At 36.2% G+C, this 18,218-nt stretch overlaps 1 protein-coding gene across 7 annotated transcripts in view; it reads left to right on the top strand.

Annotated features, from left to right (window-relative positions):
- The window catches only part of CPEB2 (cytoplasmic polyadenylation element binding protein 2), a 51,713-nt gene that overhangs the window by 32,050 nt on the left and 1,445 nt on the right, over positions 1-18,218 (top strand). For 4 of the 7 annotated variants that reach the window (XM_039698731.1, XM_039698732.1, XM_039698735.1 and 1 more), the window contains 6 exons: positions 1,173-1,343; positions 2,960-3,049; positions 8,692-8,810; positions 9,098-9,212; positions 11,014-11,195; positions 15,704-15,931. In XM_039698731.1, coding sequence (XP_039554665.1) covers positions 1,173-1,343; positions 2,960-3,049; positions 8,692-8,810; positions 9,098-9,212; positions 11,014-11,195; positions 15,704-15,931 — 905 coding nt within the window. Of the gene's footprint in view, positions 1-1,172; positions 1,344-2,959; positions 3,050-8,691; positions 8,811-9,097; positions 9,213-11,013; positions 11,196-15,703 lie in introns of all 7 variants that reach the window. The other 3 variants (XM_039698734.1, XM_039698733.1, XM_039698730.1) reach the window with 2 other exon arrangements.

The following is an 18,218-nucleotide window of genomic DNA, read 5'->3' as shown; positions in this document are numbered from 1 at the left end:
CTAGCTTGCTTCCCAAAAGTGTGCTAGGTTGTTTTTTGATTTGGCTTTCTTGCTTCTTTTGGGAAAGCAGTTTAATTAATTAATGATTATTTTTTAAATGAGTGGCAAATGGGGAAAATGGCATTTCGGAAGAAGTGGTGATGTGGATCATTTGTTTTGCTTCACAAAGTCTTTCTTTTGGGGCTTTTTGTAGTTGCAAGACTGACTTCTGATTTTGAAACTATCATTAATCTTAATGTTGCTGACTAAAGCAATAAAAGATTGAATATGCCAAGATAAATATCCTGGCCTTCTGATTTTTTTGTTGTTGTTGTTTTTTTCTTCAGAGTTCTACAAAATTCGTAAATATGAAATGGGGAAGAAATATGTGGGACAGAATTACCATATTTTTCACTTCCCTCTGTGCTCTTAGTGTCTGCTTGGGTCAGATTGCATTTGCAAAGCCATCCTGTGAACTTCTCAGATTTTACACTTGCTTTTCAGGGTAACAGTAAACTCACTGGAGTTTACATGTTAGGAACCACCACAAGGCTTCCCTCCAAAACTGTAGTAAATTGAGAGTGAGAAGAATAAATCAGCATTGTGACTCATTTTTCAAGTGTTACATTTTACACATTTTCTAAAAGTCTCTTTTTGCTTTCTTAGAAATTGAGTATATTCTTATGTTAGCAGCATCCAAGACCTTTAGAAATACATGTTTGAAACTTGTTGTGATAGTGATGTTTCTGTTTCCCTGTTCAATTAAAATTTAAGGGGTTTATATACACTGTAGTTATTCAGGTAGAGGAGGTTATCTGTTTAACTTGAAGCGAAACCAAAGGCAGACTAACAAAACTGACTTAAACAGTCTGTATTATTTTCTTTTCATAAATAAGACCCTTTAATTAAAACAAAGTTACCACTTACCTACTGGATGCAGCAGAGCAATTACCATATAATGTAATATGAAGTATTACACTTAGAGTGATGTCAGCTTGCAATCTTGAAATTCCATTTTGAAGTAACACATTTTTTCATTCTCCTAATTTTTCTTTAAACTAATGTCAACTTCTCTAATATCTTGGTGTTTTCATTTTGTCTCTCCAGACTGCTATTCCCCATTCCCTAAAATTACAAAACCACGTACTGCCACAGAATTATTTTAATGTACATTATTATCTTTTCTTTTTAAGGCCGTTCTTCCCTCTTCCCAATAGATGATGGCTTGCTGGATGATGGTCACAGTGATCAAGTTGGAGTCTTGAATTCCCCTACCTGCTATTCAGCTCATCAGAACGGAGAACGAATTGAGCGTTTTTCTCGGAAGGTGTTTGTTGGAGGTCTTCCACCGGATATTGATGAAGGTGAGCTGCCTGAAAACCCAGCAGACTGTGTTTGGAGGGAGAAACAAAAACAGGTCATGAAAAACCTGATTTAAGCAGTAAAAAATAAGCCACTCAGCAAAATGTTGTGCAAAAGGCTGTAACTACTTGTTCTTGATGTACGTTGACGGGTGTGTTGAGCTGAACCATCTTTTTTGGTTTTGGGATGGTGCAGTTGTTTCCGAGCCTGCACTTGGAGATTAGAGTTGCATGTAATGCCTGGAGTGCGTGCTCCTGCTTATCCTGCATATTCCTTTCAAATACATCTTAGCCCTCCTCTATCTGTGCCTGCTTTATTCTGTCGTCATAGGAAATTTCCATTCGTAAATGAATTTCATATCTATTTTACTATTACCTGAGTCTCAGCAGTGATATAGAAAGGTTAATGTTATTCCTGATGAGAAATAGAGAGACTTAGGCAGAGCAAGGTCAAGCAGCAGAGCACTCTTGATGTGTTGAACAGAGACTGTACTACAGAAACTCAAATTGTTAGCCAGCTGAAATTGCTTTGTATACCAGAGGTGATTTGAAGTAATTGTGCTGTTTCATACAAGGTTTCTCCTGTGCAGATAAACGTAAATTGCATGTTCTTTCTAGTGTAAATGGAAGTTTCTAATGTAAATTAAAGTTAGGAGGTTCATGGTGATCCTAGAATAACATGCAAATCAAATAAGCTGACTGTGTTTAATTAATTTTTAGGCATGGAAAGACCAGATTTTGGTTCCATTTTTCATTGAGATGCTCTCCTATAATCTGCTAAGGGATTTATTTTTATATGCTTCAGCACAGTTGCCTGTAATACTAATGCTAAACAAAAACACAAGGAAATACATTTTATGTCTCTCCTCCTTTTTTATATGATAATGGCAGAATATGACTGAAAGAAATCGATCATACTTGTATTTGAGTTGCTGCTTTTTTATAGTTTAGAGTATTTTTAACCCATGGCCAAGGCTTTTCCAGTCACTGACATGTAGGTGTGGGTGGGATAGAAAGAACTCAAAGTTGTGCAAGGGGCATAGTAGATCTTGCAGCAAGGCTATTATTCATGGTTGTTGGAAGCACCTCTAAATAGACAATTTTAAATTTCTGTCTCTGATACATGCATAGTGTTTGCTATAGGGCAGATATCCTGTATATATTTCCTATATATAGGAAACTGCTAGCATGTTAATTGTAGTGTTACTTGGTATATAAATATCTACTTACAAAGCTCTGAACTGTACATGACTAAGCAATAAATTTGATTTCATTCAAACCAGATTCTGATTTGAATTTGGGGAAGTACCACACAAGTTTCCACGTTTCCCTTAGTTTTCCAGTTAATGGCTTTAGTTGCCCATATGCTTCTGAAATGCTGTTGTTTTTAAGCAATAAAAAACAAATGTAAGATTAAAATCACCAGAAATTGTATAAATATTAACACTCTCGAAGATGCATCTATTTGTCTTTTGCTTATGAAACTTGTAATATTATTTTTTTTGTTTTTCTTCCCATGAAATGTCAACCTTTGCTGGAAGCAAAGGTCTTCGCTTGATAGTATTTTTTCATTGAGTTATGTAATTTCCTTTAATTGCAACTATTTTACATGTTTTTAGATGAAATTACTGCCAGCTTCAGACGATTTGGGCCCTTGGTAGTAGACTGGCCTCACAAAGCAGAGAGCAAGTCCTATTTTCCACCAAAAGGTAAGAGAGTTAAAAGGTTTTGACCTGTTACTGAGTGCAAATCCTGCTCTGAGAAACTGTTTCATCTCTTTCCAAAGGGTGTAATGTAGAGTCCCTGTGAACAGTTAAATCTGTTGTTTCAGTACAGGTCCAGTTGTGGTTCCTTTACATATTTAGACTGAAACCTGTTGTTTTGTTACTGAACCTGATCAGGTCAGTGCTCTGTAGTTGATCATCACATTGATCATCACTTCTGTATTTGTATTTCTGTCTAGTTTCCAAAACTGAAATTTGATCAAATTTTTTAAGACAAAATCTTAGATAAATATTTTCCTAGGAAGTTAAAGACAAGTTGCAGAAGGATGCATTTGGTTATCTGGTCAAGATAATAAAATATGCATCTCTTGCTTTTAGGATACAAACTTTCTGTTGAAGCTCCAATCTTTAAGTGGTTAAATATTGATTAAAAAAACCCCACATTTCTAGTTGCTGTTAGATTAGATTTTTTACTATTACTTACAAAGTGTTGGAAAAACCATTCTGTAGATCAAGTATATCTGTGCATGTACAGTCATGTATTGTTACATCCAAAATAAATGCAGAAGTGTGATCCAGACATAAAAGCAATGCAGAAATTATTGATTTTGTAGAGAATGCAGCAATTCATTCGTTCTGTGGAAGTGACAAATATAGGGATAGTTCTTTTGTAAACTGATTCTTTATTTATCTGTGCCTCTATGCTAGGGAAAAGACATGATTATTATCCCCAATGGGCAGTCTAAAGAGTGGGAAATGGAATTGAAAGCATTTGAATAGCATTTATGAATGCTACTTGGAAATTCTAAGACAAAGAAAGAGACTTTGGGTTTTTTGATTGTCAGCCCAGCCCACAAAGCTACTGTCAAGTTAAATTTGATTATCTTAGACTGCATCTCTCTTCATAAATTACCAAGAGAAATTCCCAAGGAACTCTTTGAAGAAGATGCATCTCACAGAGTCTGTGATGAATATATAGAAGACAGAAGATGTAATATATTCTTACCTGAAAGGAATGGATTCTGGCATTCGTTTCCAAGGAGATAGTCCTATCTCAGCATCTGAACATCTTAAGAATGTATTTTCAGACTTCCTTATTTGATAAAGCTTTTTCATATAGTTGGGTTTTTATAATTACTGCAGTAAGAACAAAACCCAAACTGTGTTGTAAGTAGAGCTTCTTAAAGGCAGAGAATACAAATAAAAGAACTTCACTGTGTTGATCTAGTTAATTCAGGAAGCATTTGCAACCTAAGTGCTAAGTTGATTTCCCATGATTAACTGATCCTTACTTGAAAAGTAAAAGCATTTAATGTTCTATCTTAACACTTCAGACTAATTTTTAGTTGGTGCATTATTCAGTACTTTTTGTATGTAGCCTAACACATTTAAAATACAGTGTCAATTTCTCTTTGTAAATACTTTGGAAACATACAACTGCTGAGTGTTACTGTGTACATATATCTTTTGGTCAATGCAATACATATGACTCATAATTATTTTGTAGAAGAATTTCATTAAAAATTGTCTTTCGTTGGTGTTACTTGTGTGAACAGACAAGAACCATGTATACATATATTAATAAGATGTCTGAAATGGCCACAGATAGGCAAAATAAAGCTTTGAGATCAATCAGTAATTACCAGTTGAGAAATACTTACTGTATTAGTTCAGGGAATTAATGTTTTTTTATTATTTTCAGTCTCCATTTTGTAAGTTGTCACTCTGCATGAAATTAATTCAGTGTCTATATCTTTCTTTGTACAGTTTCATTAGAGATTTACTATAGTATTGCTTTCCAAAGACATTTCAGAATTAGGCCATTCTGGACTAATTCATGTAAGTCTTCTCTGTGGTGAAGAGAGCAAGCCTGTTTTGGTTGGGTTTTTTTGGTTTTTTGGGGGGTTTTTTTGTTTTTTTTTTTTTTTTTTGTTACTGTTTGATTTTCCAGGCTGTGCTTCCTTCCAAGCTCTCTGCTTACAGAAGGTCCTGAGGGAAGGCCAAGTTCATAATAAGTGCTTCCTTGCTGAAAGAAATTCAGAAAGTGTCTTGATCCATCAAGGCTGGCTGCCTCCTGAGAAACACCAACTGCTTGTTCTTAACTAATTACATTTTGCGTTGGTTCACCACAAAATTACATTGAAACATAACAGGAATTTTTACGACTTTACACTGATCTTACAAGGAAGCTCTGTTCTGAAAAAAACCCTCAGTTGAGCTCAAAGTACAAAGTCTGTAGCAGTGATCTGCCAACTGTGATGCAGAATTCCTTCCTTTCTGACTTGCCACTGTTTATCATAACTCATGTTATTACGTAGTTGGCAAATACACTTAGTTGTGAAACCATACACATGTCCAAAGTAACTTGCTGGGTTGAGGACTCCTCCTTCTGATAATGAAGCTCACAAAGAAAAAGTGCCGTAAAGATGTGGAAATTCAAGAAATGCTTTCCAAAATACATCCAGTTGTTTGTGACCTCTGTACTATTTATAGCCAGTCTCAGAGGATAATCTGATTTAAACACGACAGTGTCCCCAGCCTTATTCTAACTGGTTGTTTCTGTTGCCTTGTATGACAACAGTTTTGCAGTAACTTCTTTCTTTGAGGTTCCCAATTGCTAACTCAGAGCTGACTAGATGAAAAACTCAAGTTGGGAATGTTTCGCTTCTAGTTTCAGAAGCAAAACCCCAGGTCCATACAAGTTCTGTTGAACTTCTTACCTGTTACTTTGATCACACTGGATAGGATCAAACTCAGGATTCAGGCAAGTAACTGTAGGTATCTTCATGTGTGATTAGTGTCTAAGCTTCCTTTAATCAATGTGAATCTGGCCAGTACAGCCAGTGAAGTATAGAGGGCAATTCAGGTTGCTGTAACATAAGCACATTGAGCTTGATTCATTTACCCACACTGAGGATATCTGAAAGACTAGATACATGGGTCTCACAAATACAGTGCAGCACCACATCTTTTCACCTCACGTGTTTTGGAGTTTGTTCTCCATCAAAGATGACTAAAGGAAAAACTGAAAGATGGGTTATGTAGATCCATTGTCTGTATTAACCTGCAGCTTGGACTGATTCTTTCTGATTTAAGTTAAGGTGCAGCAGTCTCTAGGCAAGAATTGCACTATAATGAGGCTATTTTAGTGCCCATTGTGGAGAGTCTGTCAGGACACTGGAGGAGCCAGCCCCAACACAAAATACCACTGCAGTCACTGGCATGGTACTACATGGGCAGTGCCATGCTGGCTTGCACTGATTTTCTTGACTCCTCCTCTAAGCCATTAGTGACAGGAATTAACTGGAGGTTGATAAAGCTGCTCTCTGATTTTCTACACAGAATATGCATAACAAGAAGCATGTTTTCTCCCTCTTTTCATATTACTTTGAAATAAGTAATTTTTTTTTGCTAAAAAAATCATGTTAGCATGAATCTAGTCCAGAATGCTTTGCTTTTGATTTGTTCTTTAAATAATGAATACAAAAAAAAGTTTTAATGAATACCATGAAAAGTTTTAATTTGGTAGGACTCTTCAATCATTTCAGCTTTTCAAACTCACCTGATGTGCTTTCTGTTCCATGTGCCCACCAATCCATCTCTTTAGTGAACATTGTAAATCATTGAGGGTCTAGAGCTGTGGAGCAAAACTACAGACTACAGAGGTCACAAACCAGTTTGTTGGTACTGTCTTAACTTTGTCTTCAGAGGGGAGTAGTACAGCTGAGTTTCCTGAGGCTTTTAATTAAATGGGATAGACCAAGACATGTGTACATGATTTTCAGTTGAGGTTGAGAAGACTGTATTAGTGTATATTTTCTCTATTGCTTTCCTTTCCATGTCAGAAGTGGTAGTATGAAGTGACCCTGAGATTAGCTCAGTTGTTTAGAGCATGGTGCTAATAACAATCCAGGTTGTGGATTCCGTCCCTATATGGGCCGTTCACTCAAGAGATGGACTCGGAGATCTTTGTGTCCCATCCAGCTCAGAATATTCTGTGAAATCTGTAATAATCTTTATCACTCCTTGAGTTCTTGTACCTGAATTTTCTATCTTTCTGCAAGTAGCTGCAGACACAGAGGTGGTATATGGAGGCACTTGCCAACCTTGTATATCTGGAGCCGTATGGCAGTACCTTTGAACTGCATTAGGAGAAGAATTGATGAAAAAGCAGTATCTGGAGAATCTTTGTATGTCTGATCCCTTAGACAGTATCATGTGCAATTAACCCTCCCTTTGATTAATCAAGTTTTTGCAGTCCCATATTCTTGTCCTGGCCTCTCTATTGAAACTGGAATGTGTGTGTGCTCCTGACAAAGTAAGGACAGTTGTATGGAGTTATCTCACCCATGCCAGTTGGCACATGCCCTCATTCACTGAGTTTTGCGTGGGTAATACGTGGATTTTAAATTCTGTGATAAATACTGTAATATATCCCCATTAAACAGATTTTGAATCTAAATGATTGCTGATTAAACTTAAGTTAAACAGGTCATTAAAAAATCATAGTTCAGCAGTGAAGAATAGACTTTACAAGAAAATACTTCCGCCCAAGTCCAAAGATTCCTTATGACATATTTGTTATGAAACTAATAAGATAAAAATACAGAATAAATAAAATCCTGTCGTGTGTCCTTTTTATGTAGCTGTGATGGGACTGTGGTATCAGGGGTAAGAAATAAGGTAGAACTTATTGAGACAACCAGTACATACATTACAGCTTTTTCTTAAAATCCTGTTCTTGTTCCCATATGTCTAAAATCAGTTGTGCATTTGTTTCTTAAATCTTACATTGGTAATGCACTGATTCTTAAATGGTCTTCAAGATACACCCTACCACCTTTACGTTGATGACCTACAGTATCTGTTTGCAGTAAGAAGTGGCTGGTGGTTAATTAGCTTCTCTCAGAAATACAGCAAGATTTCCAAAACGCTTGGTAAAGCAACCATGTTCTCTTTTCCAAAGCCCACTCTAGGGCATCTGCTTCAGCATTTACTTCTCCATCAAAGTCTTAGAACATAACTATGTGTGAAAGTTCTAAACTTGGTTGTAATCTCAGGAAGAAATGTGAGTTATGGTCCCTTTAAAGTTTATTTTAGTATACAACCCTAATTATGCTATTGGGTTATTTGAAAAGTAACAAATTTAGTGTATCTCATACAGCAACTGTGAAAGTAATGTGTCAGCTTGTCTGTTTGGTTTTATGTAGCATTAAATAAGCATTTTAATTCTTTTTTTTTTTTTTGTAATGTTTGGAAAGATTTGCTGGGTCACTTACGTAATAGAATACTTTGATCTAATCTCCAGAATAGAGATTAGTCCTTTGTGCCAAGACGGATTTTCATTGTATTATGTCCATTGCAGCCAGTGAATGATGTTCAGCCTAAACTTACAGTGCATGATTGAGCAGGCACATTTGCTTTTATCTAGTTATTAGTCTCATCTGATAATTGCTTTACAGATGGAAGTTCTGTTAATTATGGCAATACAGAGTTAAAAAAAATTTCTAATATGGAAGGATTGTTTTGACTTTCTTTTCCTTTTGTATGGAAAAATAAGTGGCAAAGATTATTCTGTAAAACAAAGATAAGAGAAAATCAATTAATTGGTTTGGGTTTTTTTCCAGGTTACGCATTCCTCCTGTTCCAAGAAGAGAGTTCTGTACAGGCCCTGATTGATGCCTGCATTGAAGAAGATGGAAAGCTCTATCTATGTGTTTCCAGCCCCACTATCAAGGACAAGCCAGTAAGTACACAGCCATACCCTGCAGGCTATGGCTGCCATCTGTCTAAAGCAGCATTGGAAATTATGAAGATCAAAAAAATCAAAAGTAAACTACTGTTGGCAGAGCTCAGCATCTGGAACACTTGGACTGTTTTAAAATTGTAGTATTTGGAATAGGATTAAAACAAAGCAACTAGACATGCTACACTAATGAGGTTATGACTAATAATTTATATAGGCTGATGAACATATTTCCACATTGTAGTGAAACTTAAAGTAGGGTACTATTTTCTTTCCCAATTTAATAGGTTCAGATCCGTCCCTGGAATCTAAGTGACAGTGACTTTGTGATGGATGGTTCGCAGCCACTTGATCCTCGGAAAACAATTTTTGTTGGAGGAGTTCCTAGACCATTAAGAGCTGGTGAGTGGAATCTGTGGCAATTTTTAAAAGTAAGAAATTATTAGAAATAATTTGTACTATGCATAATTTTTTGTAGCTAGATATAGATATATAAATTGAACAGTCTTGGTAGTTTTAACCTCAGTACAATATTCATGTATTAAATTTTTCTACTGTCTGGGTTTGGCCATAAATCACAATTCATCGTTGAGATTTGCTGGAAAGTATTACCTCTCTATAGCTGTAGTGTAAGCTATGTCACAAGAGGCACAAAACAAAGAGTTTGGTTTTAAAATAATGCTATGGAAACATCTCTGCCCTGCTCCATGACTGTGAAGTGGTATTTGTACCTGCTTGTCATTGTGCATTAGCTACTCTTCTGCCGCTGTCAGGATACACACACAAACACCAGTGATAGAATACTAGAGCAAGTAGGCATAGAGGAAAAAGGAAGAAATTCAGAGAGCTAGCACCATCTTTTATGGCATGACATTATATGAGATTACAGGACTCTTTCTAGACTCCTACCAGAGGTGTGAAGGAAGAAGTAAATGTTTCTGTAGCTGTGGAATGGTTGATGAACCTGGATAGTCTGCTTTTTTCAGATTGCCTGCAGTAGTCTTTTACAATGCTTTAGGTGTCCTAGAAGTATACTAGAAGTAAGTAGGTTGCAGTGAGTGTTGGAAGTAGAAGCAAACCATAGTGATTCAAATCCCCTTCGTTATTAGAATGGCTTCTGGATTTCATTAGTCTCTCATAGCTAGTAATGAATTTTATTCTTAGAGAAAGATGGACTTTCAGATGAAAGATGTAAGAAAACCGAGAAGTAATAGTGCAAATTTGGGATACAAAGAATCTTAATTTTTTTTTTATCTTGGACCTGCAATGCTCAAGTGTTTTTGGTATTTTACGTTTAAGACTCTACTTTTGACTGTAATACAAGCTCTGTAAATGAGTGTAAACATGGTATGTTCCAAGTACAGATTTATTTTTCTTTAAACTCAGTCCAGTGCTCTATATTACTGTACTGAATGTCTGTGATAAATTTAATGGATGCATTCTTATGCTCAGCTTGCAAATGCCCTGTATATGTAAAAATGAAACTTTATGGCACTGTGAAATAAGAATAATGACTTCACAAAAGCAGTAAAACTTAAGGAGACTCTTCAAACAGCTATTGAACATCAAGGGCTGCTGACACCTCTATATCCTAACACAGAGGATACTAATTCTGGAAAACTGGTGTTTCCCACCCCAGTGAATTGCAACTGGATTCAGTGTAATCTGGCAGTCAGAGGATTGCCAAGGTACTTGATCTGCAAAATTTGAAATTTTTCTTTCTTTGGACTTCAGTATCTATGGTAAGTATAGCACTGTAGGGATAATCAAGTTCTATGTGGCTGATGAAAAGATGCTAACTACATCTTCAGATTCAAGTAGGACGTAGAGCATTAGGAGGGACAGAGAACATATACCAAGGAATTTGTAGCATGAGGATCTGTTTTATACAGCTTACATTCCCATGCCTGCCCAAAAACGTTTTTGCTGTAATCCTTTAAAGAAAACTGCCCTGGAATTCTAGTTCCATGTATCAAGAACATACAATTCCATTGTTCCTTGGATGTATATACCCACAGAGTGAAAGATCTGTCTGCTGAGTAATTAATAGCTTATTTGATATTATTTTTTTAATATTTTTTAATCTCGTTATTACTGTTTCATTGGCTCTTGAAAAATTAATAATTAAAATTAACTTCTCCAGTATTTTTAAAGTTTGTAGGGTAAGAATAGTTTGAATAAATGCTGTTTTATTTCTTAATAGTGGAATTGGCTATGATCATGGACCGTCTCTACGGGGGAGTTTGTTACGCAGGAATTGACACTGACCCTGAGCTGAAATACCCAAAAGGTGCTGGACGTGTTGCTTTTTCCAATCAGCAGAGTTACATTGCTGCCATCAGTGCTCGGTTTGTTCAACTTCAGCATGGCGATATTGATAAACGAGTAAGTTAAGCAGAAATTTTAAAAAAGAGTTTTGCTCTGTAGAGAAACTTCTCAGAGTGTGGTAACATTGCATGTGATTTGCTTTCAAGCCAGCTTCTATATTTTTTTTAGCATCCATGTAACTCCACTACTTTCAGGAGTATGCCTGAATGCCCCCAAACGAACAACATGTGTCCACAGAGCAGCAGTTTGTTCCTTTGACATACGTTGGACCATATGTTCTTCCCATTCTGGAGTTCCTGGTTTTATTGTGTACAGGCAAAGGGCTTGAAAATCTCTCTTTCTCACATGTTCTAATGAAACCAAATACTGTGATAATTCCTCTGTCATTCATAAGAAACTCTAGTATTGGCTTGATACTTACGAACTGCCCTTAATTTCAGCCATAATTGCAGTGCTCAGAAAGTTGGTCAGGCTCAACACCTAAAATACAAAAGGTCTTACTTTTTTCTGTTTGATAGTCTTCTGAGTACTTACCAATGCATATTTCTATTTGCTACAGATGCTTATTCCCAGGAAAAGTAAAATTAACTTATATTAAGAAGACTAGTGAACTTCATAACTCCTAATTAGACTATAAGAGTAGCAAAGAAAACTGGCATCTAAATTATGTCAGTTTTAAGGGTCACTAGTTTTGGTGTCAAGAGCTGCAGAGATAGTCTGGCATTAATAGGAGTTCTTAAAAAAATAAAGAACTATGGTCTTACGGGAAGAAGGGTCAAGTAAGTAAAGTAGTTCAAGGTCCAGTCTCCTCTACAGATCAAAGACACAGGAAAAAGAAAGTAGTACAGTTAACAGAAGTCTGCTTTAAGGAGGCAGCATGTGCTTCTCTCCATTCCAATAGGCAGAGTAATTCAGCTTTTTGTATGTGTCTCAAATACCTCTTGCCTTATGAGCTGAAATCTCCAAACATGGTCCTTCCCAGAGGATGAGTGGATGTGGATATGGGTAGTCATCTAGGCTTCAAATTAGGTGTGATGGCTACATTTTGGTCATGGGACTGCTATCCTTGTGACTTTCAGCTGTCGTTGATTTATAACTGCTTTTTGGATACTTAAGTAAACAGAAAAAATGGCCTTGACACTGGGATTGGGTGAGGAGATATGAACCTGTTAATCATTTTGCATTTGAGTAGTTGGACAAAATGGGATCTGGATCAGAATCCAGAATTTCTTCTAAACAAATGCTAAATGAGTCATTTAGCTTAAGAATTTAGTATTATTAAGTTTTTTTTAACAACTGTCTAACAGGCATTTGTCTGTGAAGTCACCTGACTTGAAAACTGAGACATGGATTTGGTTCCAATCCAAATTATGTCTCCCTCAAAAGTGGGAGACATGGACTTGTACTTTGTAAACCATGGGGAACTTTAACCTTGGTGTTCCTCTTCCCATGAGAAGTATGTCCTTTGCAGTAGAGAGGTGTATGGTAGACTGGCAGTGCCATCTTGTAAGAGAAGGCATGATCCTGACTTTGAAGGCTGCAGTTACACATACGTTGTTTTGCTGTTTTTTGGTTTTTTATGATAGGTCACCAAAGATCTAAAGGGCTCTTTGGATGCCAAGCAGGCATTGAAATGCAGTGCTTGCTGTTTGCAGAGAAAAGGATGTAGGTTGTTAATGGGTGATGGAACACTGCAGGCCTCTTGGAGCTTGGGGGGAAAGAAAAGCCAGTGCAAAATCTACTGCAAATGCTGGATCTGAGAAACTCAGTATTTGACTTACATCTGTTGAAACTTAATTTATAAAAACAGTACTCAGTGATTTCTTCAATCATAAATTACCAAAAACAATCAAAATGCAAACAAGAACCAAACCAATCCAAACAACCCCTGCCAAGCATAGTTAGAATCTGGATATACTGTTCATGGGTTGGACATGTTGAGGGGGAAAGGCAGGAAGATGTAGGTTTTCTCTTTAAATACCTGAATTCTTAAAGTTTCTTTTTTTTAATAATTTATGTTCTTTCTTTAATGTTGCTTTTCTAACACTTGAAAAATTAATCTCTTGACTCAAGTGTTCTCTTAAATTTGGAATTTCCACATTTTTATTACCATCCTCATCTTTTTCTTATTTTAAAAAATGTGTGCTACTTCTGAGGTATTTCACTGGCAAAAAACAGCAGTCCCAAATCTTAACTATTTTAATAAACTTGTTTTTAAGTCCACGGTGGAGAGTGTTTATGAACTTCTTTGTTTACCTGAGAGGAGGGTTAATCTATATTTTTTTAATCATCTTCTTTAATTAAACCATAAGGTCCATCCTTATTTATATAATTATATATATTTATTACCACCCAGTTATTTGCATTACTGAGGAGTCATACAGAAGAGCATCATTTTAGGGAATATCTTGAATCTTAGCTGCAAGTATGAAAAAGGCTATTTTCAGAAATATTTTTTTACCTTCATGGAGCTTTTACACTAATGCCTTGTCAGGCTCTGAAAATCCTCTGAAATCAGTACTACTGCTGATTTATACATGAGGAAGCAGTAAGTATAAATCTATAAACTACTAGTTTGTAAATGGGGAAGATTGTCCTACTTTGGGTACTGCCTTCACCTGAGGTGTTTGTGTATGCTGGCCAGGAAGGTGATACAGTCTGTATCTCACTGAAGTCCTCGAGGCAGAGCCTGCTCTGTCCTTCACCTCAGCATTGCCTTCCCATACCAGTTATATCCAGTTTCTGTAGGTCTGCTGTTCTTTCACGTTATTTTCATAACCAATTTTGTCTGTGTAGAAGTCTTTTTCAATTGCTAAATTTTGCAGTTCACCCGTTTATCCTTCTGAACTTCAGTTCAAAGTATTTATAGCAATTTTTTTGCACATACCTTTTCCTCCCTTAATTGGAAATCTTAGTGCCACAGTCACTTGACAAACATTGTCTGCAATGTTAACTTCTACCTTAACTACGTTCTCTTCTCTGTAGCTTCTCTCCATTTCTTTTGATGTATATTATTGAGGTATATTTAGTTTGTCTAACAGATGTTTTTATTCAGCAAAGTACTCCTCATCCTGTTTTATCATGTATGAAAGCTCAGCTCCAAACATTTCTTTGGAGCTTCAACTCCAAACAATTCATTAAAATACTGTTAACTTTCATATGCCAACAGTCTACATCCACGTCATGTAATATTTCCATTCCCCAAAGTGCTTCTCTAATATTTTTGAAATCATCTTTGTACTGATCTTGGTGCATTAGTGCACTGAAGCTTGAAATAAATGCTGCTTCATGCTTTCAGTAATTCTGAGCCACAAACACAGTTACTGCATAAGGTACCTGTTTATTGGAAAGTTTGAGTGTAATTGGTGATAACGCAGGTCACTGTAGTCAAGTAAGAAGTAGAGCTCATGCTGAATATAGATTACTGGAAGACACTGACATTTCTAGGATGGCCTCTACTTCTGAAGCTAAGAACATGAAGCCTGTTCAGCTGCAAAACTTCAGGGCAGGGAGCTGGATGCGGAAATTTTTTTTAAAAGTATCATTTTAAAGTTCTTAGTATTTCAGGCATATTCTGTCTAAGTATAGAGCATACAATCAATGTCTATGTGTAGCAATCTTCTGAGGTATTAGTTCCTAAGGATAAAAATCTCATGCAGCAGTGAGGAAAATGTGGAATACAATACATTCCTTAATGACTGCGTCAACTCATCTTGTGTTTTATTATGAAGTGCTTCTTCCTGTCTGATCGCAGACTGTAGCAGTACGGTTATGCAAAGACATAATGCATATTTACCACTGGACTCCTGCCACTTTTCCATTCTGGCAGTCAGATGAGTTTGGGAGAGAGAAGCTGTGTAAGACAGGTGTTTGTAGCTGTCTGTAGACTTGCAAAATGGTCTTTAAAAAATATTTTCAGAATTTTATTGAATACAAATTCCTGTACAGTTCAAAGCCACAGAGAAAGTAATGGATTGCCAAAATCGGCAGCGCCAAATTTGACCATATTTTAAAAATAGGGAGTGAGTTTACAGTGAACAACTCTGCTAAAAGGTCTTCACTACAGCTTGCAGAAAGTACTTGTAATTTGCGCACAAATGTAGTACATGCAGAGACACTTGTACTTCAAAAACAAAAAAAAATATGTTAAAGGGTAGCCTCATATGTTCAGTTATTTTTTTGCTAAACCGTGTAGAATTGTCATGTCTGGTTAGGAGACCTCTGAATGACTGTGTTTTCTTCTCCACTTAAATTACATTCATAATATTGTTAGCAAAGAACACTCTCCCAGGGTAAATTAGGGGAAGTTCCTGATGTAGCTGTTTATTATATGCAGAGTACTTCTAAAGATCTGCCTTGAGGTGTTCTGCAGTGCGGATGGGTCTGTAGGTGATAAATGATAACGAGAAATAACTGATCAGTTACATAAAGGTGTTAGTACGACTGACTGCAGACTTCAGGGGTTTTTTGGGCTTCTTGATTAAACCAGAGAAAAATGAATGCCTTCACACAACTTCCAGTAGAAGCAGTTGTTAATGGGAATTGTTTCTGTTTCGCTCCAACAGGTGGAGGTAAAGCCATACGTGTTGGATGACCAGATGTGTGACGAGTGCCAGGGTGCGCGGTGCGGTGGGAAGTTTGCTCCTTTCTTTTGTGCCAATGTCACTTGCCTGCAGTATTACTGTGAGTTTTGTTGGGCAAATATCCACTCTCGTGCAGGACGTGAATTCCATAAGCCATTGGTAAAGGAGGGGGCTGACCGCCCACGTCAGATCCACTTCCGCTGGAATTAAACATGGTGAACCAGCATCTACATAAGGAGAGAAGGGTGCATGTGGCTTACTGTGTTTGAAGATACTGACATGCAGAAGAAATAAGTGCATTCTTCTGCTTTTCACCCCAGCTATCAATACATGCATCTTTATCAGCAGCCAAAACACTACAAGCCTCTTGTTTTTCACCAAAACCCTACATCTCAGGCTTACTAATTTTTGTGATATTTTCATGTTAAAATAAAATGTTTTTTTGTATTTTCTCCAAGTTATTTTTATATGTAAAGTTAAAACTAGATATGAGAATGTTTTTGCGTAGGGGCACACAGTCTGCTGCTATATTTAGTGGGTGAAGCGTGCACTTATTTCTAAACATGGGTTTTTAACTTCAAGATCTGCCCCAGTAATTTACCAAAGGTAGCAAAATAGTGAAGATGGAATATGTCTGCTACAAAAGCTTATTTTTATTGTTGTTGCTATTTTCAGTGTATACATAAACTAAAAATTAGGGTTGATTTTTTGCTCTCCATTTTGACTTGCAAGAAATAATACCTCAAGATAATCTGATTTATTAGCTATTTTTAAACATTTTTAATCACAAGCTGTATTAGCTTTGCTGCTATATAGGTGTTATGTGTAATGCCACCTATTAATACGGGATTGAAACGTTTAAGACACACTGCATTACAGATTAAATGCAGGCAGCACAATATGGCCTAAACTGCCATAGTTTTAGAATGTGAAAAAATTGCATGTTTACTTACCTGTATACACCATATGCATGCACTAGAACTATTAATTAACAAGAGATGAGTTATTGCAAATGTTCAAAAAAGGCTCTCTTGAAACTAGGTAGCATGAGCAAATTTACAAAATTTCTTACAAAAAACAAACTTGCATGCATTATTGTGACTGAAGTAAAAAAATGTCCTACATGTGTACAATATGCAAATTAGTTTTAGACTAGAAAGTGCAGCCATTTTGTGACCTGGTCAGTAGTGGAATTCAATTTTATGCAGACTGGATGTAATATTGTAATCCCTGTGCAATTTTGTGATGTGTGCTTCTACTTAATGTGGCGTGATGTAGTATAGATACAAGTTTGAGTAAAAAGCTAGCATTTAAAAAGTTCTTTTAAGCCCCCTTGATTGTTCATGGTTAAGATTTCCTCTACAAACCAAAGATGGCCAGCACACTGCTAACCAGTCACCAAATGTGAAACCCATGACAAATGCATACAAAAATAGACGTATATGAGAATGCATAATGCTTTAGAAATTAAATCCTAAGTAAAGTCAAAATGGAGAAGGTGTAATATACAGACGGCTAGTTGCATAACAAACGAAATTTTACCTTTAAGACAACAGTGAAATTTGGCTTAAAAAAGCCTTGCTTACATGTTTGACCTGTGTGCGTTGTGGTCTTCTGTCAAACCGGGGTCACTGTTGCATGAGAAGTAGCTACTTGACAGTCAAGGATAGTCTTTTTATTTTAATGAAGGAGTTCTACTAATGACATTGCTTGCAGATTTTGAAAAACAAACATAGTTAGGACAGAGGCAATATTTAACTGAACACTAAAGGAAAATCTTAGCAGTGCTTTTGTCTATCTCAGAGCATTTTTAATGCAACTAGCCCCTACTTTTTAAAGGAACAAAGAGTTATTCTGCAGCCTAAGCAAACACTCAGCAGTAAATGCTGTGATGCAGAAATAAGAGCCTGATGCTAGAGTTGAAATTACAAGGGTGTTGTTCTTTGCAATCCCTTGGGACAATCCTTCATGTAAGCAAAGTGTTGATCTTATGTTGGTTGTCTACAGTGTGCTTTTTTGTACTGTACAATATGTGGTTCATGTCTAACTGCTGTTTTATTGTGGCTGTGGTTCAAGTTTTTAATGTTTAAAGTTGATGCTGTTTTAAGAAGAGCTTTTTACTAATTTATTTGTCAATGTTCCCTACTTGTTACCTAACCATGATCCTCCAGATTTTTTGGAGTATTCTTTTTTAACCTTAACCCTGCCAAACCTTGATCCATTTTGACATTTGTTATGCACTATTTTTATATCTCTGTGAGAGATTTTTCCAACAGTCAGCTATTTTAAGGCACACTTTTTTTGACTGATGACATCTCCTTTGCTATACCTCAATTTTTGGAATTTAGAAAAGAAATCAGTAGTTTTGCAATGTTAATTATTTAGATATAATTTAATTCTGCAGATTTTTTTAAACTTTATTTTCATATTTTCTGCTTAATGTTTAAAGTTGAAGAGCCTTTAAATATATTAAATACTGAACACTAATATGAAAATA

This window comes from Passer montanus, unplaced genomic scaffold, assembly GCF_014805655.1.
Source record: "Passer montanus isolate IOZ18808 unplaced genomic scaffold, ASM1480565v1 scaffold13, whole genome shotgun sequence".
Classification (NCBI taxonomy): Eukaryota; Metazoa; Chordata; class Aves; order Passeriformes; family Passeridae; genus Passer; species Passer montanus.
This window is presented reverse-complemented; position numbering and strand designations above follow the sequence as displayed.